This window comes from Camelus ferus, chromosome 21 (genome assembly GCF_009834535.1).
Source record: "Camelus ferus isolate YT-003-E chromosome 21, BCGSAC_Cfer_1.0, whole genome shotgun sequence".
Taxonomy (NCBI): Eukaryota; Metazoa; Chordata; class Mammalia; order Artiodactyla; family Camelidae; genus Camelus; species Camelus ferus.
The window spans coordinates 19,638,215-19,659,889 of NC_045716.1; the positions used below are offsets into that span (position 1 = coordinate 19,638,215).

General features: G+C 40.4%; 1 protein-coding gene across 1 annotated transcript in view; it reads left to right on the forward strand.

Annotated features, from left to right (window-relative positions):
* Positions 1–1,255: 1,255 nt before the first annotated feature.
* SPTA1 (spectrin alpha, erythrocytic 1) overlaps positions 1,256–21,675 on the forward strand; it is a 55,535-nt gene continuing 35,115 nt past the window's right edge. The window contains 15 exon segments of the mRNA XM_006178276.2: positions 1,256–1,492; positions 2,567–2,692; positions 4,490–4,630; positions 5,404–5,547; positions 7,400–7,533; positions 8,084–8,228; positions 10,392–10,546; positions 11,523–11,658; positions 11,740–11,841; positions 13,690–13,827; positions 14,432–14,542; positions 15,842–15,919; positions 16,066–16,224; positions 17,590–17,794; positions 19,179–19,360. Coding sequence (XP_006178338.2) covers positions 1,256–1,492; positions 2,567–2,692; positions 4,490–4,630; positions 5,404–5,547; positions 7,400–7,533; positions 8,084–8,228; positions 10,392–10,546; positions 11,523–11,658; positions 11,740–11,841; positions 13,690–13,827; positions 14,432–14,542; positions 15,842–15,919; positions 16,066–16,224; positions 17,590–17,794; positions 19,179–19,360 — 2,193 coding nt within the window.

Consider the following 21,675-nt stretch of genomic DNA (forward strand, 5'->3'; position numbering starts at 1 on the left):
CTCACTTCTGGGAAACGTGGAACCATTTCCAAAGGAAGCTGTGAGTACAGAATTCTTTACAGTACAGTTGATCACCAATATAATTAGGCAGGCTGTCTCCTCTGAACTTTCTGTACTATCTTTGACCGAATCAGCAAGAACTGTTCTTGGTTTTTAAGAAGGAGAGATGTTTAATTTTAACTGTCTTTTTTATCAATGTCTCACTTTAATCGGCAGCCTTGAGGTTGTGGCTGTGCGGCACCAAAATCCAGCAAACACTGACTTATTTGGGTTCGCCTGGAGACCAGTTGGGTAACGTGGAGCAAAATAACACACACTGAAGATTTAATTCTGTAGCCACAGAATGATTTAATTCTATAGCTGAACCAGTACAGACCATCCACAGAGTAGCAATTATATACAGGAGAAGAAGACTAAAATTTGAACTGTATATTAAATGTTTTGGATGAGATAAGGTAGGAAAAACTGCGCTTATATCCAGATGAGTGAAGGTGGACCCAGTGGAAATTTTGCTGGATGTTGTCACAAATAGGTTGGATTCCACTGTATGAAAATAATATTTTGTGTTGTTAGAGAGTATAATGTTTTACATTGCAAAAGCCGATTACTGAGATGCTAATAATTCGATATTTGTGATAATTGGGTAGCAGATGTGCTGAACTTTTGATTTGTAATGTTTATGAATAAAGCAAATAAAAGAGTAAACAATATGTTATATTTTTAAGTTAGAAGGAAATCTTTTCAAACTTCTCGGTGTATCATTCATCTAATTAATTGAAAGTGATTTTTATTTATTCATTAAGTGAAATTCGCCATGCTCGGCACATGTTAATGCCTTTTGGGCCTTTGAAAGCAACACAATTATACATCTTCTTTATCTGTCTGAAACTCTGTGATTTTATAAATTTCAACTTGTTTTCCATTATTAGTCCAAATTAATTCTGTTTACGGAAATTAATACATGTTGGCACAAATTTATGTGAAAAGTTGGAAATGTATTTTGAATGACCAAGAATTATTAGCCTAAGCTGTAGCTGCATACGGTTAAATTTTTAGCATATGTGCTGCCGAAGTGAGCACTGTATATGGTTAAAATTATATAAATATATTATAGCCTTTCTAACAACAGGCTTTTATAAGCTTAAAGATATGTGAACATAAGTCCAACATGAGTAAGTGCCTTGGGACGTGTAAAAGGACAGTGTGCTAGAGATTTGAGAACCTGCATAGATAGAAGCCTTTTAACTTGCAGGCTATGGACAGTGATTGGCCAAAGGTGCTGGAAACAGCAGAAGAGATCCAAGAGAGGCGTCAGGAGGTGTTGACTCGGTACCAGAGGTTCAAGGAACAGGTTGCTGAGAGGTCTCAGAAGCTTAAAGACCAGTTTTACTACAACGTTTTCAGACGGGATGCAGATGACCTGGAGAAATGGATCTTGGAGAAACTCAAGATTGTAGGCGATAAAAGCTATGAAGATTCAGCTAACAAACAGGTCACTCAACTCCACTGACTTCCCCAGAGTAGACTCTAAGATCTCTAGGGAGGGAAACATTCTAATAATGTAAGTGTACATCTGATTAACCATAGAAGGATGATGTAACAGAAAGATCAGAATTTAGGGACTGTAATTCTGTCTCTAAATTGCCCATGGCTTCATCTCCCTAAGCCTCAGTATCTTATTTACAAAGGAAACTCACTCTAGATAACATTCTATAAATGTAACATTGATTTGAAGTCAAGCTATGGGCAAAACTCTGAGAATTCAATGAATTTATGATACACTATGTGATTTCGATATTCTGTGACATTAAGGATGAAACTGGGGTGAAGAGACATTAACACTTCTGAAATAACTGGTCTTTACTTTCCTCAGAAAGATTTGAGTTAACCAGCATTTTTCCCAAATGGGTATTCAGGCCTCTTCTTAAGTTCAAATGAGAGGTCTCAGGCAGACAGGGCTGCTGGGAACTCCCACTTCTGCTTGCGGAAATTATAGTCGTGATCAGAAGAGAGGGTGGCAAGCCCAAAAGGTGCAGTCGATATTGGAGGAGAAGCGCCTGGAGCAAGAACAAAGCATTATTACATGGATCAGTTTATATAAGACAACAAGAGCATAATCTGGCATAAGAAAACCTCTCAATTAAAAAAAAAAGCCATTATTGTAGTGATCAGCTTCCTTATTGTGCTCTACTTTCAATAGCACTTGGCTTCTTTCTTCTGAAGAGGAAAAACTCTGTGTTACATGATTTCATTCCCACAGAAGGCAATTTAGACTTTAAAATAATATTTACTGGAAATTCCAAAGGCAATGGAAACTGGGAAAAATTTCCTCTTTGGCCCCTGACTTTGAACATGGGACCCTTTGAAAACCTATGTGTGGTAGTCTGCCAAGACCACTTCTTTTAGGATATGACTTCTCCAGCTATAGTCATAAATTATCACTATCCCCATCTAAGTCGGGAAATAAGTAGTTTTGCCTGAAAGAAAGAAGAGGAACAAAAGGACCTTCTTATGGTCCAGGGAGACTAGGCTTCGTTAGCCATAAACTCTGATTTCTAAACTTCAGGAGGAATATGAGAAGCATAAATCCTTCAAAGCAGATGTGCAAGCAAAATCAGAGGTCCTTCCTGAGCTGGGAAATATCTGGAAAGTCCACATTGCTGAGGGGCATTTTGCCCATGAGGACACCAAGGTAAAAGTATGGTGGGGCTCTGTCAGAGATGGTTCTAAATTGTTGATTATGTTATCAAAGTTTTAATTGGTTATACCAGGTGCAAACCTTGACGTAACTGGCTTGGAACCATGGTTCTGCCTCTTATCTTCTACTTGGGTTGGGGCAGGAAAAAAGGATGGGATGTTCTAGTGTTCCTTGGAGTAGGGAGAAGGGCTAGATGATACAAAACTGTCATTAGATAGCACATTCCTCCTTATGTCACTGCAGGATAACTTGGCTCAAGATCAAGCCCACTTCAGCCTAGTTCCACATTTCCCATATGAATTGGGTTTCCCAAATGTCCTTTCTAATGAATTCTTCTAACCTCAGGGTCCTTGTTGCTTAAACTCTCTAAACAAAGGATGCTCTTTCTTTGAATCTTCTCTGAAATCTTTCTCCCTTTGTCTATGAAGCATCTCTCTCTCTTCATAGCCTACATGCTATGACTATTACTGTAGTTCTCCAAACCCTCTCTTCTGTTCATTTTAGGGGAAAAAAAAAATCTCCCAAAATCCGCTTGTCTTCCCTGAGCCTTGAAGACTGAAGATCACTACCACTATGGAACCATTATTAATGTATCAGCTTTTTCTAACTTTTATTTTTTTTATTTTTTTGGTGGGGATAGGTAATTAAGGTTATTTATTTATTTCTAGAGGAGGTACCGGGGATTGAACCCAAGACCTTGTGCATGCTAAGCATGCACTCTACTGCTTAAGCTATACCACCCCCTCCCCGAGCTTTTTCTAAATTAATTCATATACTCTCCCAACATGTTTGTGTTGATACAGTCAATTCACATTCCTTTCTGTACAAGCAATTTTTTTTTTTTACTGTTTAAGTATTTTTAAAACTGTCAAGACAAATTTGTGTTACATATTTAAAAATTGGGACTTTCTTTTCATATTTAGTATGCAAATGCTAGCTTGTTTTACTGTCAACAAAACATGGTCAGGGGATACAGAATTTAACCAGAATAAACCTTATTAGAAAAAAGACTCTGTAAAAAGAAAATCTCAAAAAACTTATTTATTGTTATAAAATAGAAGTCATACTTGTGTTATTTACAGCTTTGTGTGCCATCAATCCCTCTACAGTAATTAAAATATTTGAGAAAAGTTCGAAACATCTTTACATCTCTCAGCATCACTGGGGCTATGTCAGACGGTACCACGACAGGATTTAGAGAGAAATGTGGTCTGCATCCTCCATGCTACCTTGAGACATGAAGCAGTTGAAAAATACAAGATTCTTGAAGACATAATACAGATGCTACCCAATTCTACAATATATATAAAACCTGCTCTTCTAAGTTAACCCTCAACTATATAGTCTCAAAATTCTCTTATTGCTTTGATGCCACTAATTTTCTTTACAAGTCAGAAAAATTGCATCTCATCCTTTCTAACAGTCCTCGCTAAGTTTTTGCCAGTGCTTTGAACACCCTCTGCCCATCATCTACCTGTCAGTATTCTGTCCCTCAGGGCCCAATTCAAATGAGCAGTCTTTCAAGAATCCTTATTCCATATTGTCTTATTATCTGTAATCATTTCATCCTGTAAAATCTGAAAGCATTATTAATTTTTTTTTCTCTGGCTTGGTTTAATAGCTGTTCCCATACATACCCTATTTTCTCCTTTCCATATTTGTTGAACAATTAATGCATGAGTGATTGGGAGGAGGAAATATTACCCAGGTCCATCTCTGCGCAGTTCTCTGGGTCTTCACCTGCTCCACGGCAGGCGTTGTGCCTGAGTGGCTTTGCCTCTCCTCCCAAAGGGCCGTCTGGAAGAGCTGTACGTCCTGTGGGACGAGCTGCTAAGGCTGACCTGGGAGAAGAGCGCTCAGCTGCAGCAAGCCCTGAAGCTTCAGCAGTACTCACAGGACTGCGCTGACCTCTTGGAGTGGATCAGAGACAAGGTATAGGACAAAACTGTATGCGTATTGGACTTTGCGTCCCTCTGCCCTGGACATCCCATAGCAGTTTAATGCAGGCCATCCATAAAGAAGTCTGGGTATCTGTTCCTGGGCTTGGTTCCTTGGAAGAAAGAGGAACGTTGGCAAAGATTTAGGGGTATTCTGGAGGGTGCTGGGGGATAAGTCTAAATGTATGAATCTCAATATGAAGAAGGTGAGACTTACACAAAAAGTGTGCATTGGAAGATGATCTAGGCTGGTTCCCCTTCTGCCTTCCATGAGCCTTCACTCTTCCCAGATTTTTGCTCTTACTCTGGGTTCAGGCTGAGAGCACTGCCAGCTCCTTCCCTAATCCAACAACTGTGGAGAATTCTATTTTTCTAAATACTTAAAGAATAATCATATGGTTAGGACTGAAAATTTACACAAGCAAGTGCTTAGCACAATGCTTTCGTAAACACTCAGTATGTTGAAATGAGTAGAACCAAGATGGATTTATTTTCTATGCTCCAAAACACAAAAAGATGCCTGCAGAAGCTTTTGCTAACAATGTGTCTGGTCTCTCTGAAGAATTACCCCGAAGACCATTGTCTCTTGGGCCAGGGTGCTACATCAGGAAATTCAGTCCTGCTTCTGAACCCCTGAAGGGGTTCGCCCAGGTTCCACCAGTATCTCCTCCTGAGTTATCCTGGGAATGTGAAAAGGTTTGGGGGCATTTGACCTGCGGGGGTTCCTAAACATTTGCTGGTGACTTACTAGATTTTCTGTGCCTACAGATTGCTATAGTGACATCAGAGAAGCCAGATAAGGAATGGGAGCACACAGAGGTTCTGCATAAGTTTGAAGAGTTCCAGGTGGATCTGGAAGCTAGAAAGAAGAGAGTGGATGGAGTGAACCAGTATGCCAATGAGTGTGCCAAGGTGAGGTGGGGAGCAACAGAGCCAGTCCAGGGCAAGCTGCTCTGATCTTCAAGAAGAACATCTAGCCGTTAGTAGGTGGGACGGGAAAAAGATAGGACCTTGCCAGAAAACAGAGGTGTGCCTGTGCCTGGAATAACATTCCCAGAGAAGTTTCTTCTTTCTGAATTTATCCCTTGCCACTCCATGGAAATGGAGGTGTGCGTGAGTGTGTCTGTGTGTGTATGTGTGTATGCAAAGGAATTAAGTCCACAATGAGATTATTCTTGCACTGTGCAGTACCTGGAGTTCTCAAGTTTCTGAAGCACTCTTTCTTCATGAGGAAGAACCTGAATAAAGTAGCAAAGAATATAAAATAATGGTGAGCTTTCATAATACACATGAAATCATTAAACTGAATCTTTCCACGTGTGGGGGAAGGGAAAAAGAGGCAGATTTACCTTCACTTACTTACAAAAATGCTTGAATAAGTGTTTAATATCTGAGCAGATAAGCGCTCATTGTGTGAATAAACAATCCCTAGCATATGTAAGAACTGGGAAGTCAGTCTGATTTTATATGCACATGAAGGAACTAGAAACTCCAACAGTTGGCTATTAGAATTTCCATTTAAGGGTTCATTATCACTGCAGCTCTATAATGGGAATGATATTTCTGTGTTAACAGAACCAAGATTTCAGGATGAATGGATCCTAGAGTAGGGAAAAATAACTTATTTCTCAATTTTTTTCCAGGACACATTTCCACCAGTCCCTAAATTCTTTCCCTCTACCATCTTTTTCTCATTGTGGAGATTTTTCAGTTATCTCTTACCACCTACCAAACTACCACAAAAATTAAGACAACAGATGTCTTGTGTTTTTCATGATTCAGTGAGTTAGATTCACTGATTCATGATTTAGTGATTCAGCTGCTCACCTGGGCTGTTCTCCTGACCCTACCTGGTATTCTTAAGTGGCTGCAGTTATCCGGTGGCTCAGTTGGGGTGGAAGATCTAGAATGACTTTGCCCCCACGTCCGGGGTTTTGGCAAAGACAATGAAGGCTTCCTCCGTACGATCTCTCATCTTTCAGTCAATCATGCTTTCTTATGTGTTACTATTCCAAGAAGGTAAGAGCAGAAGCTGAAAGGCCTTTCGGGGCCTGGGTACTGGAGCTCAGAGAATATCATTTCTACTCATAAGCAAGGAAGGAGAAGTGGACAATTTTGTCTGAACAGGCTTCAAAATGGGAATAAACAGGGGATGGGGGGATTAGGGAGACATGGGCTTTGGGGAACTACTCAGAATTGCCAAGTATCAAAATGGGCTGGTGCTGCTAGCTTAATCTAATATTTGTAAACTTCATTGCTTTGGACAGTTAGAAAAATTGTATGAAATTTTCTGCAAAATTAAATTTATCTGTGTGTATGTATAATTCTGGGAAGAGGGAAATAGCTCTCATAAGAATATCGAAAGTGTCAGGACCCCCAAAGTGCTAAGAATCACACTATTGAAGTTTTGAAGAATGTAGCCATATTTTGCAAAGGGAATTTCCTCTCCTTTTCCTTGGTTTCCGGGATTTCTCAAGGGTATTGAGCAGGCGTCAACGTGGTGGAGTTCTGAACATAACGTGTTTGGGCAACCTGTGTTCATAGGCTAGTCCATTGCTGTGGGTAAAAGATAGACTATCTGGCAGGTTTTTTTCCCCCTAGATTTGGGTAATGTGGATCAAGTAAGAGTCAGGGAGCAGAGCTAAGTGAAGTGTAGTATCTGGCTAAGTGGCTGTTCTCCACTTCTGGGAAAATATGAACCAGTATGAAACAAGAAATGTTTAAATGATTTTTGCCGAAGTCCAGCACTGGTTTCCTCCCACAGGAAAAGCATCCTGAGCTGCCCTCAATTCAGTCAAAGCAGAATGAAGTGAATACAGCCTGGGAGCATCTCCAGAGTCTGGTTCTCCAGCGACAGGAAACACTGTCCAGGGCTGCAGACCTCTACCGATTCAAAAGGTAGGAGTCTGCCCACTGAATTACAGGAAACTCCGCAGTAGCACCATGTTTGTTATTTGTGTTAGCCTCTGCCTGCCCTTAGCAGTTAGTGACCAGTACCTCAAACCAAAGAAAATCATGTGCTCACCTTAGAGACAACAAGGGAGAGAGTAGTTATGAGAATTGTGACCCACTCCCTAGCCAAGTTTGTGTCCAATGTCACGTAAGGCAATAAAAATGGCACCGGTGAGTTAGCGAAGGAAGCTCTGCAGGGGCGAGGAAAGCAGATTAAGAACTGGAAGAGGGAGGAAGGTGATGCTGAGAGGGACGTTCGTAAGAGCTGACTCCAATGTGAGAAGTGTATCTGGAGGCTCAGTTGTCAGGATGCCCAGGTCTCTACATCTCAATGAAAATCGTTCAAAGCAAGAACTCTTTACTTTACTTTCTCGCTAGAGCGTGGGATGGTAGGGTAACTGCTGGCTGGGCGAACTAGGGTGGTCTTTGCTGTGTGCTCTTTGCCCTGGAATACCCGCCTTCTTCCTTCGTTGGAGTTCATGTGGATGTCTGGCAGGGATGTGACCGAAATCATCCAGTGGATTACGGAGAAGGAGCCTCAGCTCACCTCTGAGGATTATGGCGAAAACCTTGCTAGCTCTGAGGCGCTGTTGCACAGTCACAAAGGGCTTGAGGGGAACCTTAAAGGCATGCATGACAAGGTAAGCCTGTTGAAGCAACGGCTAACCTCTTGAGCTAGAAGAGTCATTTGGTGTTCAAATTCTGTGGCCCTTGAATATATCTCCCCTTATAACTTGTATGTGAATATTGATATCCCTTAATTTTACCTAAATTGTTTTAATTTAAATATATGTATATGTTTTATGTAGCCTCATGCTTTTTGTAATATATTAAAAAAAAAAAAGATAGCTTCAAGAATGGTTTCCTAATCTTACTCAGTAGCCTGTGGCCAGAGAGTCTTTTCATTTATCTAACCATGCTTTCTGCTGTTGTGGCTGAATCTTTCTTTTCTTTTTGCTCTTTATGTATTTATTGCAAGTCTTGTTCAAAGGAGAGGTTGAAACAGTAACTTCTTATTCAATCTTTTTTTCTATTTAATAATTTTTTGAAACAATAAAAATTTACAAAAAAAAAAGTGGAAAGATGCTACAAAGAATGGTGTGCGGATACATGTTCAACAGTTGGTTCTCCAGGGCAAAAAAGGTCTGAATTGTAACATTTGTTAATTTCTGTGGTATAAATACTCCCATCACAGTCAATTTCAAGATGTTACTGAATGCAGAGTTGGACAGATATAAGCACAATGAACTCCGTCACACCACTCACAGCTTTTTTTCCTGAACCATTTGAGAATAAATTGCCAGTCTGATGCACCACCCTCAAATACTAAGTATGTATTTCCCATAAATGCAGACATGTCCTCATATAACCACATTAAAACCATAAAAGTCAGGAAATGAACATCTAATCCAGAGACCCCATGCAAATTTCACCAACTGTCCCAACAGTGACGTTTGTACCAAAAAAGATCCAATTCAGAATCACAAGTTGCATTTAGATATCAAGTCTCTTTAGACTCCTTAAACCTGGAAAAGTTCCTCAGTTTTTCCTTGATTTTAATGATCTTGACATTTTTAAAGATTACAGGCCATTTATTTTTTAGAATATCCTTTGGTATGGATTTGACTGATTGAGTCTTGTTTCTTTTTGTCCTTCACTCAGTAGAAAAGGAAAGACTTTTCTTCTTTCCCCTTTTTAATAAACTCAGACACTTAAAGCACATTATTAAACCCACCTTTGAGTTTTCTTCTGGGAGCTGGAAAATCGCAGTTTCTATCCCTATGGTAGACATAGGCATACTAGAACTTTGAGCAAGCCTGTGTTTTTGAACGACTCCCGCCCTTACTTCTTCCCCTCACAACTTGACCCATAACTTAAACCAGTCACTCCTGCATATGCAGCGGAGTCAGCCCACAGGGAGATTCCCACTTGCTCGGCTGTAATCATCACTCTGCCCCTGTGTCAACTTTCTGAAAACTGCCTCACCATTCTGCTTCTTTTGTTCTTGCTTATTTTTTGCCCTTGGTCTTTTTTTTTTTTTCCCTAATAATGAATAATAAAATATCATGATTTGATGAATAATGATAATAAAATGTCAAATCCTAGATAATATCTAATTATAGTTGAGTACGACTGAAAGACTAACAACAGCATGTGGAATTTGCCCCAGGAACCCCACTCCTCAGGAATTGTGCTCAGAATGATCTGGCATTACTGGAGTTGTCCTGGCAGAAATTTTCCTGAGCAGAAATGTCTTTCTGATTCCCACAACCATATTTATGGAAATAGTATAGAGCGTAATGAAGGACAGGTGATGTCTAAACCTGGCTTCTGACCATGTCTAGCTGAGTGACCTTGAGCAAATAAAACATTCTACCTCTCAGTTTTCTCATAAAAGGGGAATGAGAATAGTTTCTGCCTCCTAGTAATATTAAAAGAAGAGTATAAAACAAGAAAATTCGTGTGACATGCTTAGCACAATGAGAGACAAAAAGTGGTCAGTAATTATTGTTAATATTGTTACATGAATATGTTAATATAAATAGATCAACATAAATGCACTAATAAATTATTCTTATTCACATGATTATTTTGTTACATCGCTCCCATAAAACTTTGTTGGGAAGACCAGAGTGGGCCTGGATTTCCCACTAGGTTTTTTTTTTTTTCTTTTTTCTTCTTAAATTATAGAAATTGCCGGTGTACAGCATTATAATTAGACATCTGTGCATACAACAAAGTTGCCACTCGTCACCAGCCAGTTAACCCACCTTCATCCACTAGGTTTCTTTTTCATCCCAAAGGTGGAGAAGTTACGTGAGAAAGCAGACAGCCTGAAGCTTTCCCATCCTTCAGATGCAGCTCAGATCCAGCAGATAAAAGAGGATCTGGTCTCCAACTGGGAGCACTTCTGCACCTTGGCTGCCAGCAGATATGAAAAGCTACAGGCTTCTTATCGGTGAGAAACCCTTCTTCTCTCTTGCTTTATCGCTCTCTATGGGATTCAGGAATAATATCGAAAGCAGAGGTAAGAGGGAAAGGAGTAAGATAATGAGTGAGCCGGCCCTCCTCCCTGCTCAGCAGAGGCAAGAGAAGTTTTAATTTGCCAGCAGAAGTCCTTTGCAGGCTGATATAACACTCAGCATGACGCCGTCTTTCGCCTGTACTGTTTCTGTCTTCCTCTATTTGTATAGTTGTAGGAAGCTACGAAGTGGCCCACAGAGCTGAAAAGTAGCTGAAGAAACATGTCAAAATCCTGGCCCTGGCTAAGGAACTGGAATTAGTTTCCAAGTTGAAGTGCATAAAATAAATCTAGAATTATTTCCTGAATGTAGGTTAGCTTACAAAAAGGACTTGAGCATCAATTCCGCAATTGATTTTTCTGATATTCAATCACCAGAAAATAGTATTTACCTTCTTGTTATGATTTAAAATCAAATGGTGAGCTTCTAATTTTTTCAAATAGGTAACCCTTTTGTGTGTGTGTGTGTGTGTGTGTGTGTGTGTGTGTGTTTTGTTTGTTTGTTTTTTTACTGCTGTGGTTAAGGGTGAGCTAATATACACAAGCTCTCCTAACCCTAACGCTAGTCGCTCCTTCTCACAAGGTGTCTCCTGTTCTTCATGTTGTGTGCTTCTTTATTGGCTTCCTTGGGAGTACTTTACTCCACTTGGGGCAGGTCTGACTTTGTGATTTTGGAGAGGTAATGCCCAAGTGCCTTATCCCACAATGACACATCTACCCTGGGAGTATTCAACCTGGCGTGAAGGACTCACAGCCTGCAGCCCTAAAGGAACAGGAAGCACATCAGAGGAAGGGGAGGTGGAGGGTTAGAGCTAGAAGCATGTTGCACATCTTAGCCCAACCCAAGCTCTTTGTTCAAAGTCCATTTGCACCTGGTTTCTCCTTCTAGCCTTTTCCCTTATCTTTTCCACAGGTACCAGCGGTTCTTATCCGACTATGATGAGCTCTTACGCTGGATGAAGGAGAAGATTGCTCTGATCAGTGCCGATGAGCTGCCCATAGATGTCACGGGTGCAGAAGCCCTGCTGGACAAGCACCAGCAACATAAGGTTAGAGAGGGACGAGGGAGGTGCCAAGACTGCCACAAAGTTTCTAGCTGCACTTTAAGACATTTTGTCTTGTGGCCACAGAATAACATTGACTCTTACCATAACCGACGTCAGTTGGTTGATGAGACTGGAAAAGCCCTGCTGGATGCCCATCATGAAGCCTCTGATGAAATTCGGGAAAAGGTAATCTCGTTTAACAGTCTGTGAAATTTCTCTATTTATTTAGCCTTCACTTAATCTCATACTAATATGATCATCTCTGAATGGGAAGAGGATAGAAGGCTTATTAACATCTTAATATGGGCCCAAATTTCACACTGCTTCCTTCACATGTTGCTTTAGCAGAACTGAGCCAATTGAAAAACCATTCTTCACCGCTGAGACTTTACTTCACCAACCTAATTTCATCAACCTACCTTCTCCCTAATTTGAAACCTGCATCCCATCTTGCCTTGTCGCATGTGCTCTGTTGTATCCCTTTCACACGCTCATCCCCAGGTTGTGAATTCTTTGAGGACTGTAGCCATCTTGGATTCTTTAAGGTACCTAGCATGGTGCCTAACATATGGCTATCTTTCTTCTCTCTTCTATACTGCCTCAAATCAAACTGATTTTCCTATATCTGTTTCTCCATCTATATTAAACAACAGGAGAGCTTTAAACACTCAGAATTACACTGAATGAAGAAGCAGGTTTGACATCGTCCTAACCGCTTGGATCCCAGGGGCTCACTTCAACCCCCTGACCCCTGAGAAATTTTGCTTCAGTCACAGACACCACAGACAGGAATTCGTTGGAATGGTAACTGAAATAAGATTTGCAGGCTCTTTGCATCTCATTAGATTCCAAGCACAGTCCCCAGTGCTATATGGCGAAGGTTGAGATGACCATATTTTGAATTTGCCAAAAACTCTATGGGAACATTATAATATGGATTTTTATTTTTAACAATTTTATGCCAAAAGAATAGCAGGACCCAAATCCTTGGAAGCTTACCTATTATCCTGGGATGCTGATAATTTGTGCTTTTTTGGATAAAGTTAACACAGCAACTGTTTTGATAAGCTGGAGTTTCTTGGGCAAATTCTTGGGCAGAAACAAAGGTTTTTAAGTTTCAGAATGTCACTTTTCTCTTTCCTCATCTGCTTTTGGAGTAGAGTGCAAACTTCTCAATCTGATAATTTAAGTGCTCTATGAACTTGAATTTCATGAAACGTCTACCATTTTCAGACACCGCCCTTTTCTCCGGAGCACGTTGCATGATCTAATGATTACTTGGAGGAATTACTTGCTTGTGAAGTTATGTCCTCCTACAATCTTGATTCCTCACTGCCCTGCTCTTTGAATCTCTGTTTGATACAATACTTTCCACACTTCTACTCCCTGGTTCATCAAATCAGAATTAATCTTTTCTTCTTTATTTATACATATCAAGTGTGTTGTACTTCTGTTACAGTATTTATCTCGTTTGACCTATACTACAGTTACTCACTTAGATGATAGAGCCTTAGGAGAAAAGCCTGTTGCCTATTCATTTTTGGATCCTTCAAGAGGCTTTGCATGTATTAGATGCTCAGTAAATGTAGGATAAAATAAATGAAGTATCTTCCGGTACATTCTTTCTCTTTTTAGAATTGAAGTATAGCTGATTTACAATATTGTGTTGCTTTCTGCTGCAGAACATAGTGATTCAGTTACATATACATATATACATATATTGTTTTTCATTATAGGTTATTATAAGCTATTGAATATAGTGCTATACAGTAGGACCTTGTTGTTTGCAGATTTTATATATAGTAGTTTGTGTCTGCTAATCCCAAACTCCCAGTTTAGCCCTCTCCACCTTTCCCCCTTTCCCCTTTGGTAGCCATAAGTTTGTTTTCTACATCTGTGAGTCTCTTTCTGTTTTGTAAATAAGTTCACTTGTGTCATTGTTTTTAGATTCCACTTATAAGTGGTATCATACCATTTGTGTCTTTGTCTGACTTACATCACTTAGTCTGGTACATTATCTCCTCCTTTCAAAAGATGGCAACACTCGACCACACCTGGTCCACCCTGCTGGAACTGTGGGACAGGCGTCAGAATCAGTACGAGCAGTGCTTGGAGCTGCACATCTTCTACCGTGACAGTGAGCAAGTGGACAGCTGGATGAGTAGACAGGAGGTAACAAGGGGTGGGGGGCTCAGCAAGTGTCTGGAAGCCACTTGTCCCACTCCTCATTTACTACTGTCAGCACCTTCACAACCCCTTCTGTTCACCTGGGAATGGAGGGTGAGCCTCAAGAAGGAGAAAAGATTGGCACTGTCTATGAGGCTCTTGCAATTCCCTCATGGACAAATGCACAGAAAAATACCTGAATACAAAGCAGAGAAGTTTGAAGCCCAAATGAACATGAGACAAAAATGAATATCCAATTGTCAAGGGGTCAGGAAGAGAAAATGGGATGAGTGAGGCAGGGTTAACCAGAGATTTCCTGGAGGAGATGAGTGAGTGGTCCTCTTGAGGCAGCTTTGTGATCTCAGAATAGTGTCTAGATGGGCTGGGACAGACACAGAGACAAAGGTGATGAAGTTGTGTAGAGGATTGGGAAGGGAGTCTGGAGCTCCTGCTGTTTAAGTTAGTCTCTACCCCCTCTCCTCCTCTGTGCTAATTCCCACCTTGCCTCCATCCCCTCACCTCCTTCCTCACTCCTTTCTCAGAAGTATTCCAAAGGGAATGTTTCTTACCAATGAGGCACAGCTAAGATGTAGCTTTCTGTCTACTATAGGCCTTCCTGAAAAATGAGGACCTGGGAGACTCCCTGGGCAGCGTAAAAGCCCTTCTTCAGAGCCACGGTGACTTTGAGGAAGCCTTTACCGCCCAGGAGGAGAAGATCACAGTAAGCAATGGGCCCTGGTTCGGGCTCAGGCTTCATGTTTGTGTATATCATCCCATACAACGCCAATCTTCAAAACCACTCATAACTGTCAGACGGAATATGAAGGTTGTTCTTAAAAGAGAAAATACCCAGAAAAATAATCATACCCATTTTTATCAACACATTTCTCACCCTGCAAAGCAAATTTAGAAAGTTTTTAAAGATTTCAAGTCATTTATATTTCTGATGAAGTGCACGATTGTCTTCTTTTTTCTGCAGTATAAGGAGAGACGATTGGATCCATGTCCAACATAGAATCATCACTTAAAAGTTTGAAATGTATTATTTACTTTTTGAGTTTTTCTCCTCTCCAGTAATATCGCCCTTTAGTTTTCTGGATTCGTATCTAGATATCTAAGTAGTATCTATTTCTCCCTGTGTCTTTTCATCTATGTGTTTCTCATTTAATGCTACTATGGTTTTTCTATGAACTTTAAGTTACAATGTCACAGAAACTGGTCAGTATATAAGCAAGAAGTATGAGGACTGGACTTTATTTGCCCAATATATTGTATATCCTTGGCCATCTCCTAGGATGGGGCTGGTTTTAAATGCACACACGTGTATTTATACCACAACCACCACCACCACCAACAGTAACAACAAAATTCCAAGTCTTCTCTGTTAATCTTCAGTCAGTATGGCACGTAATATGGTCCCTTACAAATCCATATGCTTATTCTGTTGGTTCTCATTGGTAAAATCTAACAGCATGAAGTAAATTAGGATTTGTAAAAGGCTATCATTTATTTCAGGTCATTTTCCTATTCTCAATCAATTAATCCATCCTGGGCTCTAGCGATTTTGGGAGTTCATGAATGAATTATGAGTAAAAATTCACATCTGTGATTTCTCACTTCATTCCTCATGTAGTTAGAGATTAGATGTAGATATAAGTTTATATGACAGACTATGGATGGATAGATAGATAGACAAATAGAGCCTGGACATGGCTATATCAATAGTAATTCCTCTTAAAAATTAAAGAATAGGTCAGATATTCACTTGGTAGTGACATCAGCATTCGCTGACTGTAACCTAGATTTATAAAACATTGTGGCATAGAGAGGGTAATTAACTTGCCTGAAATATACATTTTGAAATGTAATTTATAAAATAAATCAGAAGTGGGACCTAGGTCTGACTTTGGAACTTGTCTTTTCCCCACATTGTCATGTTTCCTCTTTAAACTAGTCAAACTGTGGCCACTTACTCATGACCACTGAGGGGAAAGCACTCCTTTTTTTTTTTTTTCCCCAGACCTTAGACAAGACTGCAACCAAACTGATTGACAACAACCACTATGATTCAGAGAACATCGCTGCTATCCGGGATAAGGTATTTTCAAGGTCCCAGATGTGCCTCCACCTGCCTGTGCACTGGGGTCAGGGGAGGTGTTGGAGCGTGATGACTGTGGTGGGCGGTGAATCTCATGTATCCATGTTTGATTTTGCTGACAGTGAGTCTGTGTATGGTTTTTGCAGCTGTTGGCCCGACAGCGTGCTTTACGTGAAAGGGCTGCCACTCGACGCAAGTTGCTGGAAAATTCATTGCTTCTGCAGAAACTGTTTCGGGACATAGATGACCTAAAGAACTGGATCAACAAGAAGAAAAAACTGGCAGATGATGATAAAGATTGCAAGGTAGGCAGGATTTGCAGACCCTGGACACACCCTTTGGGACTGAATTTCATGGAATTAGAGTCTTGGAACTGGAAGGACAGTGACGTTCAGCTGGCAAACCTCACTTTGTAGATGAGAAGACAGAGTCTCAGAGCAGGGCAATGACTCCTCCAGGACTATATATCTAGCGAAGAATCTAGTTTCCAGTTTTCCTGTACCCTGTTGCCCATCACCCCTTTTCTCTGGCACAATTTCCAGTGGTCCTGAACAGAATGGGGGAAAGGAGGAACTGCTCCTTATTTAGTTGCTTATGCCCCCTTCTGCTTCCCTCTCCACCCTTAACAGTAGGAAAATATTGGGTCTAATCATAATGTACATTCAAGCTATTTGGAACTCAAAAGTAATCCAAGGTTTTGGTATAACGTAGACTGACACAGTTTTGTAGCTGGAGAGGAACACGTTTTTATTTTATAGATGGGGAAACCAGGGATCTGAACTGTGAAGTGAGTTGCCCAAGGTCGGCCAAGTATTTAGGAAGCAGGTTAACCTAAGGGTTAGAAGCATGAATTCTTTCTGGAGAAGGTAAAAACTGGGCTTAAATTCTCTCCCTGTCCTGTTTTAGTTTGTGTGACGTTGAAAAATTCCAGAATTATCTCTGAGCCATAGGTTTCTTTGCCTTGGGGTTGTGTAAAACACGTATCTTTCACTCACAAAATAAACTATGATACATGCACACACACCTACAGACTCACAAATTTTCACATTTACAGTCAGGGCTAGAATTAGTCTCTTGATTTCTAGGCCAATATCTATTCCCAGTACTCACCTTTCTAGACATAATTTAGTCTTAAATGTATACCTCTGATCCTTTTGTTCTTACGTTTTTATAGAACTTTGAGCATCTTACCAATGCCTTTCACTCTGTAAAACTCAGCATTACATGCTTGTGTTGTCTAGAGGAGTTATGGTTCCAGTGTATGTAGGGTAAACAGATCTTCTCTATATGGGGCAGAAGGATGGATGCTTCGTATACTAGGATAGGAATGAAAGGTAATCTTCATCCTTTATGACAGCTCTGATTGGTTATTAATGCTTGCATGGAGTGTCATATTTTAAATGATCTTCCGACCATACCCAGACTCAGTAGAAACAAATTCAGGGATTGATTAGCCATGTCTGCCACTTGTGTGGAAGGAGGGATTGGTTGCATAGTCTCCTAAACATCCTCTGGCTCTATGCTTGGACTAGGACAGTCCTCCCTTACATCCTCTTCGCAGTTCAGTTAGATTTGTGGTGAAAAGAAATCCTCGTCCTCAAAATGTACGCCCCTTTATTCGTCAAGTAATGGTTTGTTTTGTTTTGTTCTGTTTTTCCATTTTGTCTCAGGATATACAGACCTTGAGGATCCAGGTTCAAAAGCAGCAAGTCTTTGAAGAGGAATTGGTAGCTAAGAAGATCCTGCTCAATGATCTAAAGAAAACTGGTCAGGAGATGATTGAGAGCAATCACTATGCCTCTGAAAGTGCGGCTGCTCGTCTGAGGGAGGTTGACAGACTCTGGAAGGAGTTGCTGGAGGCTACAGAGCAGAAAGGTTCGGAGCAGAGCTTTGTGCGAAAATGAACTCCCAAATTCTGAAACCCACCTTTTTCGTCTTATCACCTTGAATTTCCCTGGTGACCTCTCTGAGAAGGGACGCTACTCATTTGCTTTCCTGCGTCTTCCTTTATTGGTTGAGAAATTTTTAAAATCCAATCGAGATTTATCGCACTGTATACTCACACAATTTTGTGTTTTCTTCATGTGTGTAGGGTTTTTTCAACTGAAGTTACTTTTGTTTCCTTCACTTTTCTCCCACGTTTTCCCTTTATCTTGAATATGTATTCAGGTACCATGAATTCAGTATTGGTTTTGCACTTAAAACTAGTGTCCTTAAGCTAGATTTTACATATTTTGGTTCTATAAATGAGACAAGATATTAAGACCTAGGTCATTAAATTAGATAGTAATGCCACATGTGACATTCCCACGATATTTTATTCTTATAAACAGGGCTTGATGATTTGCTGCTAGTTTTCACTTGTCTGAGCATGTTCAGGCTCTGCTGTAAGGTCTTAAAAAACTCTCACATGTCTGCCTGAATAGCCTCTACTTACATTTAACTTCACCTCTTACTGTGGAAAATTAATCGATTGTCACAATTAACACAAATAATGAAGTTCCTCTGTCAATATCCCCTTTGTCATAAACCACCTGTAGACACGACTCTGCCCTGGTTATAGAAGACAGACGTCGTATGGATTTTGTGGATGGCACCCTGAGTTTTGGTTTAGGAAAAAAAATCCAACTTGATTGTAACAGTAAGTTGCTGCTACTCTACAGCATTAAGAAATACAGTAATTGCTTCACAGAAATAATACAGATAATTCCTATAAGGTCATAGAATAAAGAATTTAGCTGAGAACAGCGTGAATAATCAAGATATCTTCTGGAAGAGAAAATTGTCAGGCATGGTTTGTGATGAAGGACAGGCACTAAGAGGGGGTTTGGCCAAGTTCTGAGAAAGATAGTTATGAAAAGACACTTCAAAATTTCGAACTGCGACAACCCCAAGTTTTAGACGTCTCTTGGAAAATGCGGTGCTTGTGTTTGAGTCCCTTTGGAAAGGAGGTCTCAACAGAGAGTAACAAATGGCATGAAAATTCCCAAGACAGTTAAAATCTAACAGCAACACTGCCCCTTAGCAGGGAGTGAACATATTATCTTTGTTTTGAGAGCCCTGCTGTGTTCAAAAACAAATACCATCCGAATTCTACACATTGACTGGTGATTTCTTGTATAATCATGTGAGACAGCTCTATTTTTCCCCATTGGAATATCAAAATATTATATTGCTTCCTGAAGTTGTTGTAACGTGTGTTAGTGCAGTCACAAGGATCCATTATGACACCTGCCTTATACCTTGGGTCTTCTCGCAGGGATCCTGCTGTATGAAGCTAGCAAGCTGCTGCAATTTGAAAATAATGCAGAAGACCTGAAACACTGGCTGCAGGAGGTGGAAAGGCAGGTTGTCTCTGAGGATTACGGGAAAGACCTGAAGGGCGTACAGAACCTACTCAGGAAACTCGCCCTCCTCGAGTCTGACATGGCTGCTCATCAGGTTTGTGGTCTGCTTTTTGGCCAGTTGGAGGCCAACGCACCTGCTTATGCTCTGAACACACTTATAAGTAATTACTATTAAAAGACAAAGAGAGCAGGAAACTAAAGATAAAATCAAAAATTTTAGTTGGGCAACTGCCTTTTTCCAATATCTCCTTTCATCCAGCCATTCTCCTGGGTACCTGGTGTCCTGTCAGAACCCCACGGCTGATGTAAGACTGTATGGACTTCTCTAAATATAACATTGTACTTTCAATCCATAAACCTGGGTTTTATACACAGCCTCATCGCTTACTAGTGATGTGATCTTTGGTGTATCTTTTGACCTTTTTACACCTCTGTATCCTCACCTATGAAAAAAGTTGCCTATTTCTGTTCTGGCATTCTGCAATTCAAAGCTTGAAAATATTTTAAATCCTACCATAGAAGTAAAGTGACTTTCCCAACGTCAAAGAAAAAAAATTCACAGCAGGACCAGGACTGTGAGGCAGGTGTCTCGGCTCTTAGTTTCAGGGTTATCCCCCTGAAATCCCACTAGACTGTTACTTTAAGTAAATTTATCCAACAGGTTTCTAGAGTATAGATACTGCATGTGAATTTCTGGAGGACTCAGTGGAAATCTACTTTCGATTGACTCATTTCTTATCCCAGAAATCCTATCTTGTATTTAAAACTTTTCCCTAGAATTTAAAGCTGTTCCCTAGAAAGTCCCACTGATCTGTCCTGTTAAAATATACTTCCATGATGTCTGTTCTTTGGTCACTCTTAGTTAAATGGAAAAGACAGAATAATCTACAGAAAACGGGGGAAAAAAACCCCAAAATAAAACAAATCCAATAACTTACATAGCTCTAGGTATGGGTTGATGGAGTTTTAAGCAAAAGACTGGAGTTAGGAAAATCATATAAGGTTAGCTTTGAAATCTAGATGGAGGAGGAGAGTGTGGAACAGATTTTCAAAGGAGTAAAAATGTAGGATTTAGTGAAAAGTAAATTAAAAAGTACAAAGAAGAGGAACAGCATGTGTAAACATGTCATAAACAAGGGTATGTGCCCCTGTCTGGGAAAGCCGGGACATCTGATCATTAGGGATTGGTTCTTCTGGTTGGAGTAGTGGCCAAAATATCGTGCTTGCAAAAAATTTTTTTGATATGGAATACTGAACTTGAAAAAGATCATAAACATCCTCTGGTCCAAAGTTCTCTTTATATAGATGAGGAAACTAAGATTGAAAGAGGTGAAGAATTTTCCCAGGATAAAATGGCAGTTGGCCAGCAGCCAAATCTTCTGTGTCTCGAGCTGGAGGCATCATGCACTATATTAGTTCTCAAATAGCACAGGGGGTCCATCACCCTGATGACAACTGTGATGCTTTAAAATCACACTATTATTACACAGCGGTGTTTTCCAAAGTTAAAATGTCCTAAGAGATGAGAGCAGCTGGCTAGTAGGAGACTTTAATTTCAACTCTTTATGGAGTCTTTAATTCCTCATGCAGGAGTGAGTGTATGTTTTAAGAAGCTGTTGAGGGTCAACGGTTTGTTCCAGATTGAGAAGAGACAGATCGAACTCTGTATCAGCTGAGCACTGGACTGCAAAAGAGAATAAGCAAAACCAACACCTGTGGCTCACCCATTTCTTGAAGCACTTCTCATATACCACCATCCCTCACCCCGAAAAGCAAACGACAGACAAACAAAGATCCTATGCTCTGTTCTACTGCCAGGCCAGTTAGAGTTGACCTTACTAATAAAGATGAAGTTAATCTCTTGCCTCTATTTTACCGTATAGTAACACCATTAAAATTTTATTTCTAGGAAGATCATTAAAACTCTTGTTTCTGTATTCCTCCTTCCTCAGATACACCCCAAACGGGGACAGTGATTTACTCAAACAAACACAACTGGGTAATGGCCAAAGAAAGGCCTTTGGGTTTCTCTTTCAGAGGTTCTGATGTTGGTTTTTGCCACATCAGATTTCATCTCATAGGCATTGTTCCTGCTACGCGACAAACTCAAACTTCAGTGGTGTCCATGCTAGTTACAATTATAGCTCATTGGAAAGGATGAGGAAGAGGTTGGAAGGGGAACTGAAATGGAAAAGGCCTCCTGCTGTTTTCCTCAGGACCTCAATTCATCCGCACTCCCGAACAATTAAGGCTTTAGAAGGCTAAAGGCTCTGGGTTCTCTGATTTCTTTGGCAAACCCTCTAAACATTTGGTCCTTTCTAAAACGTGGCTTCAGAACTACTTCCCTGTAAACAGCTTTTGGCCTGAGGAATTGGTTCTCCGTGGAGTGACCCCTCCCACTCTATTTCA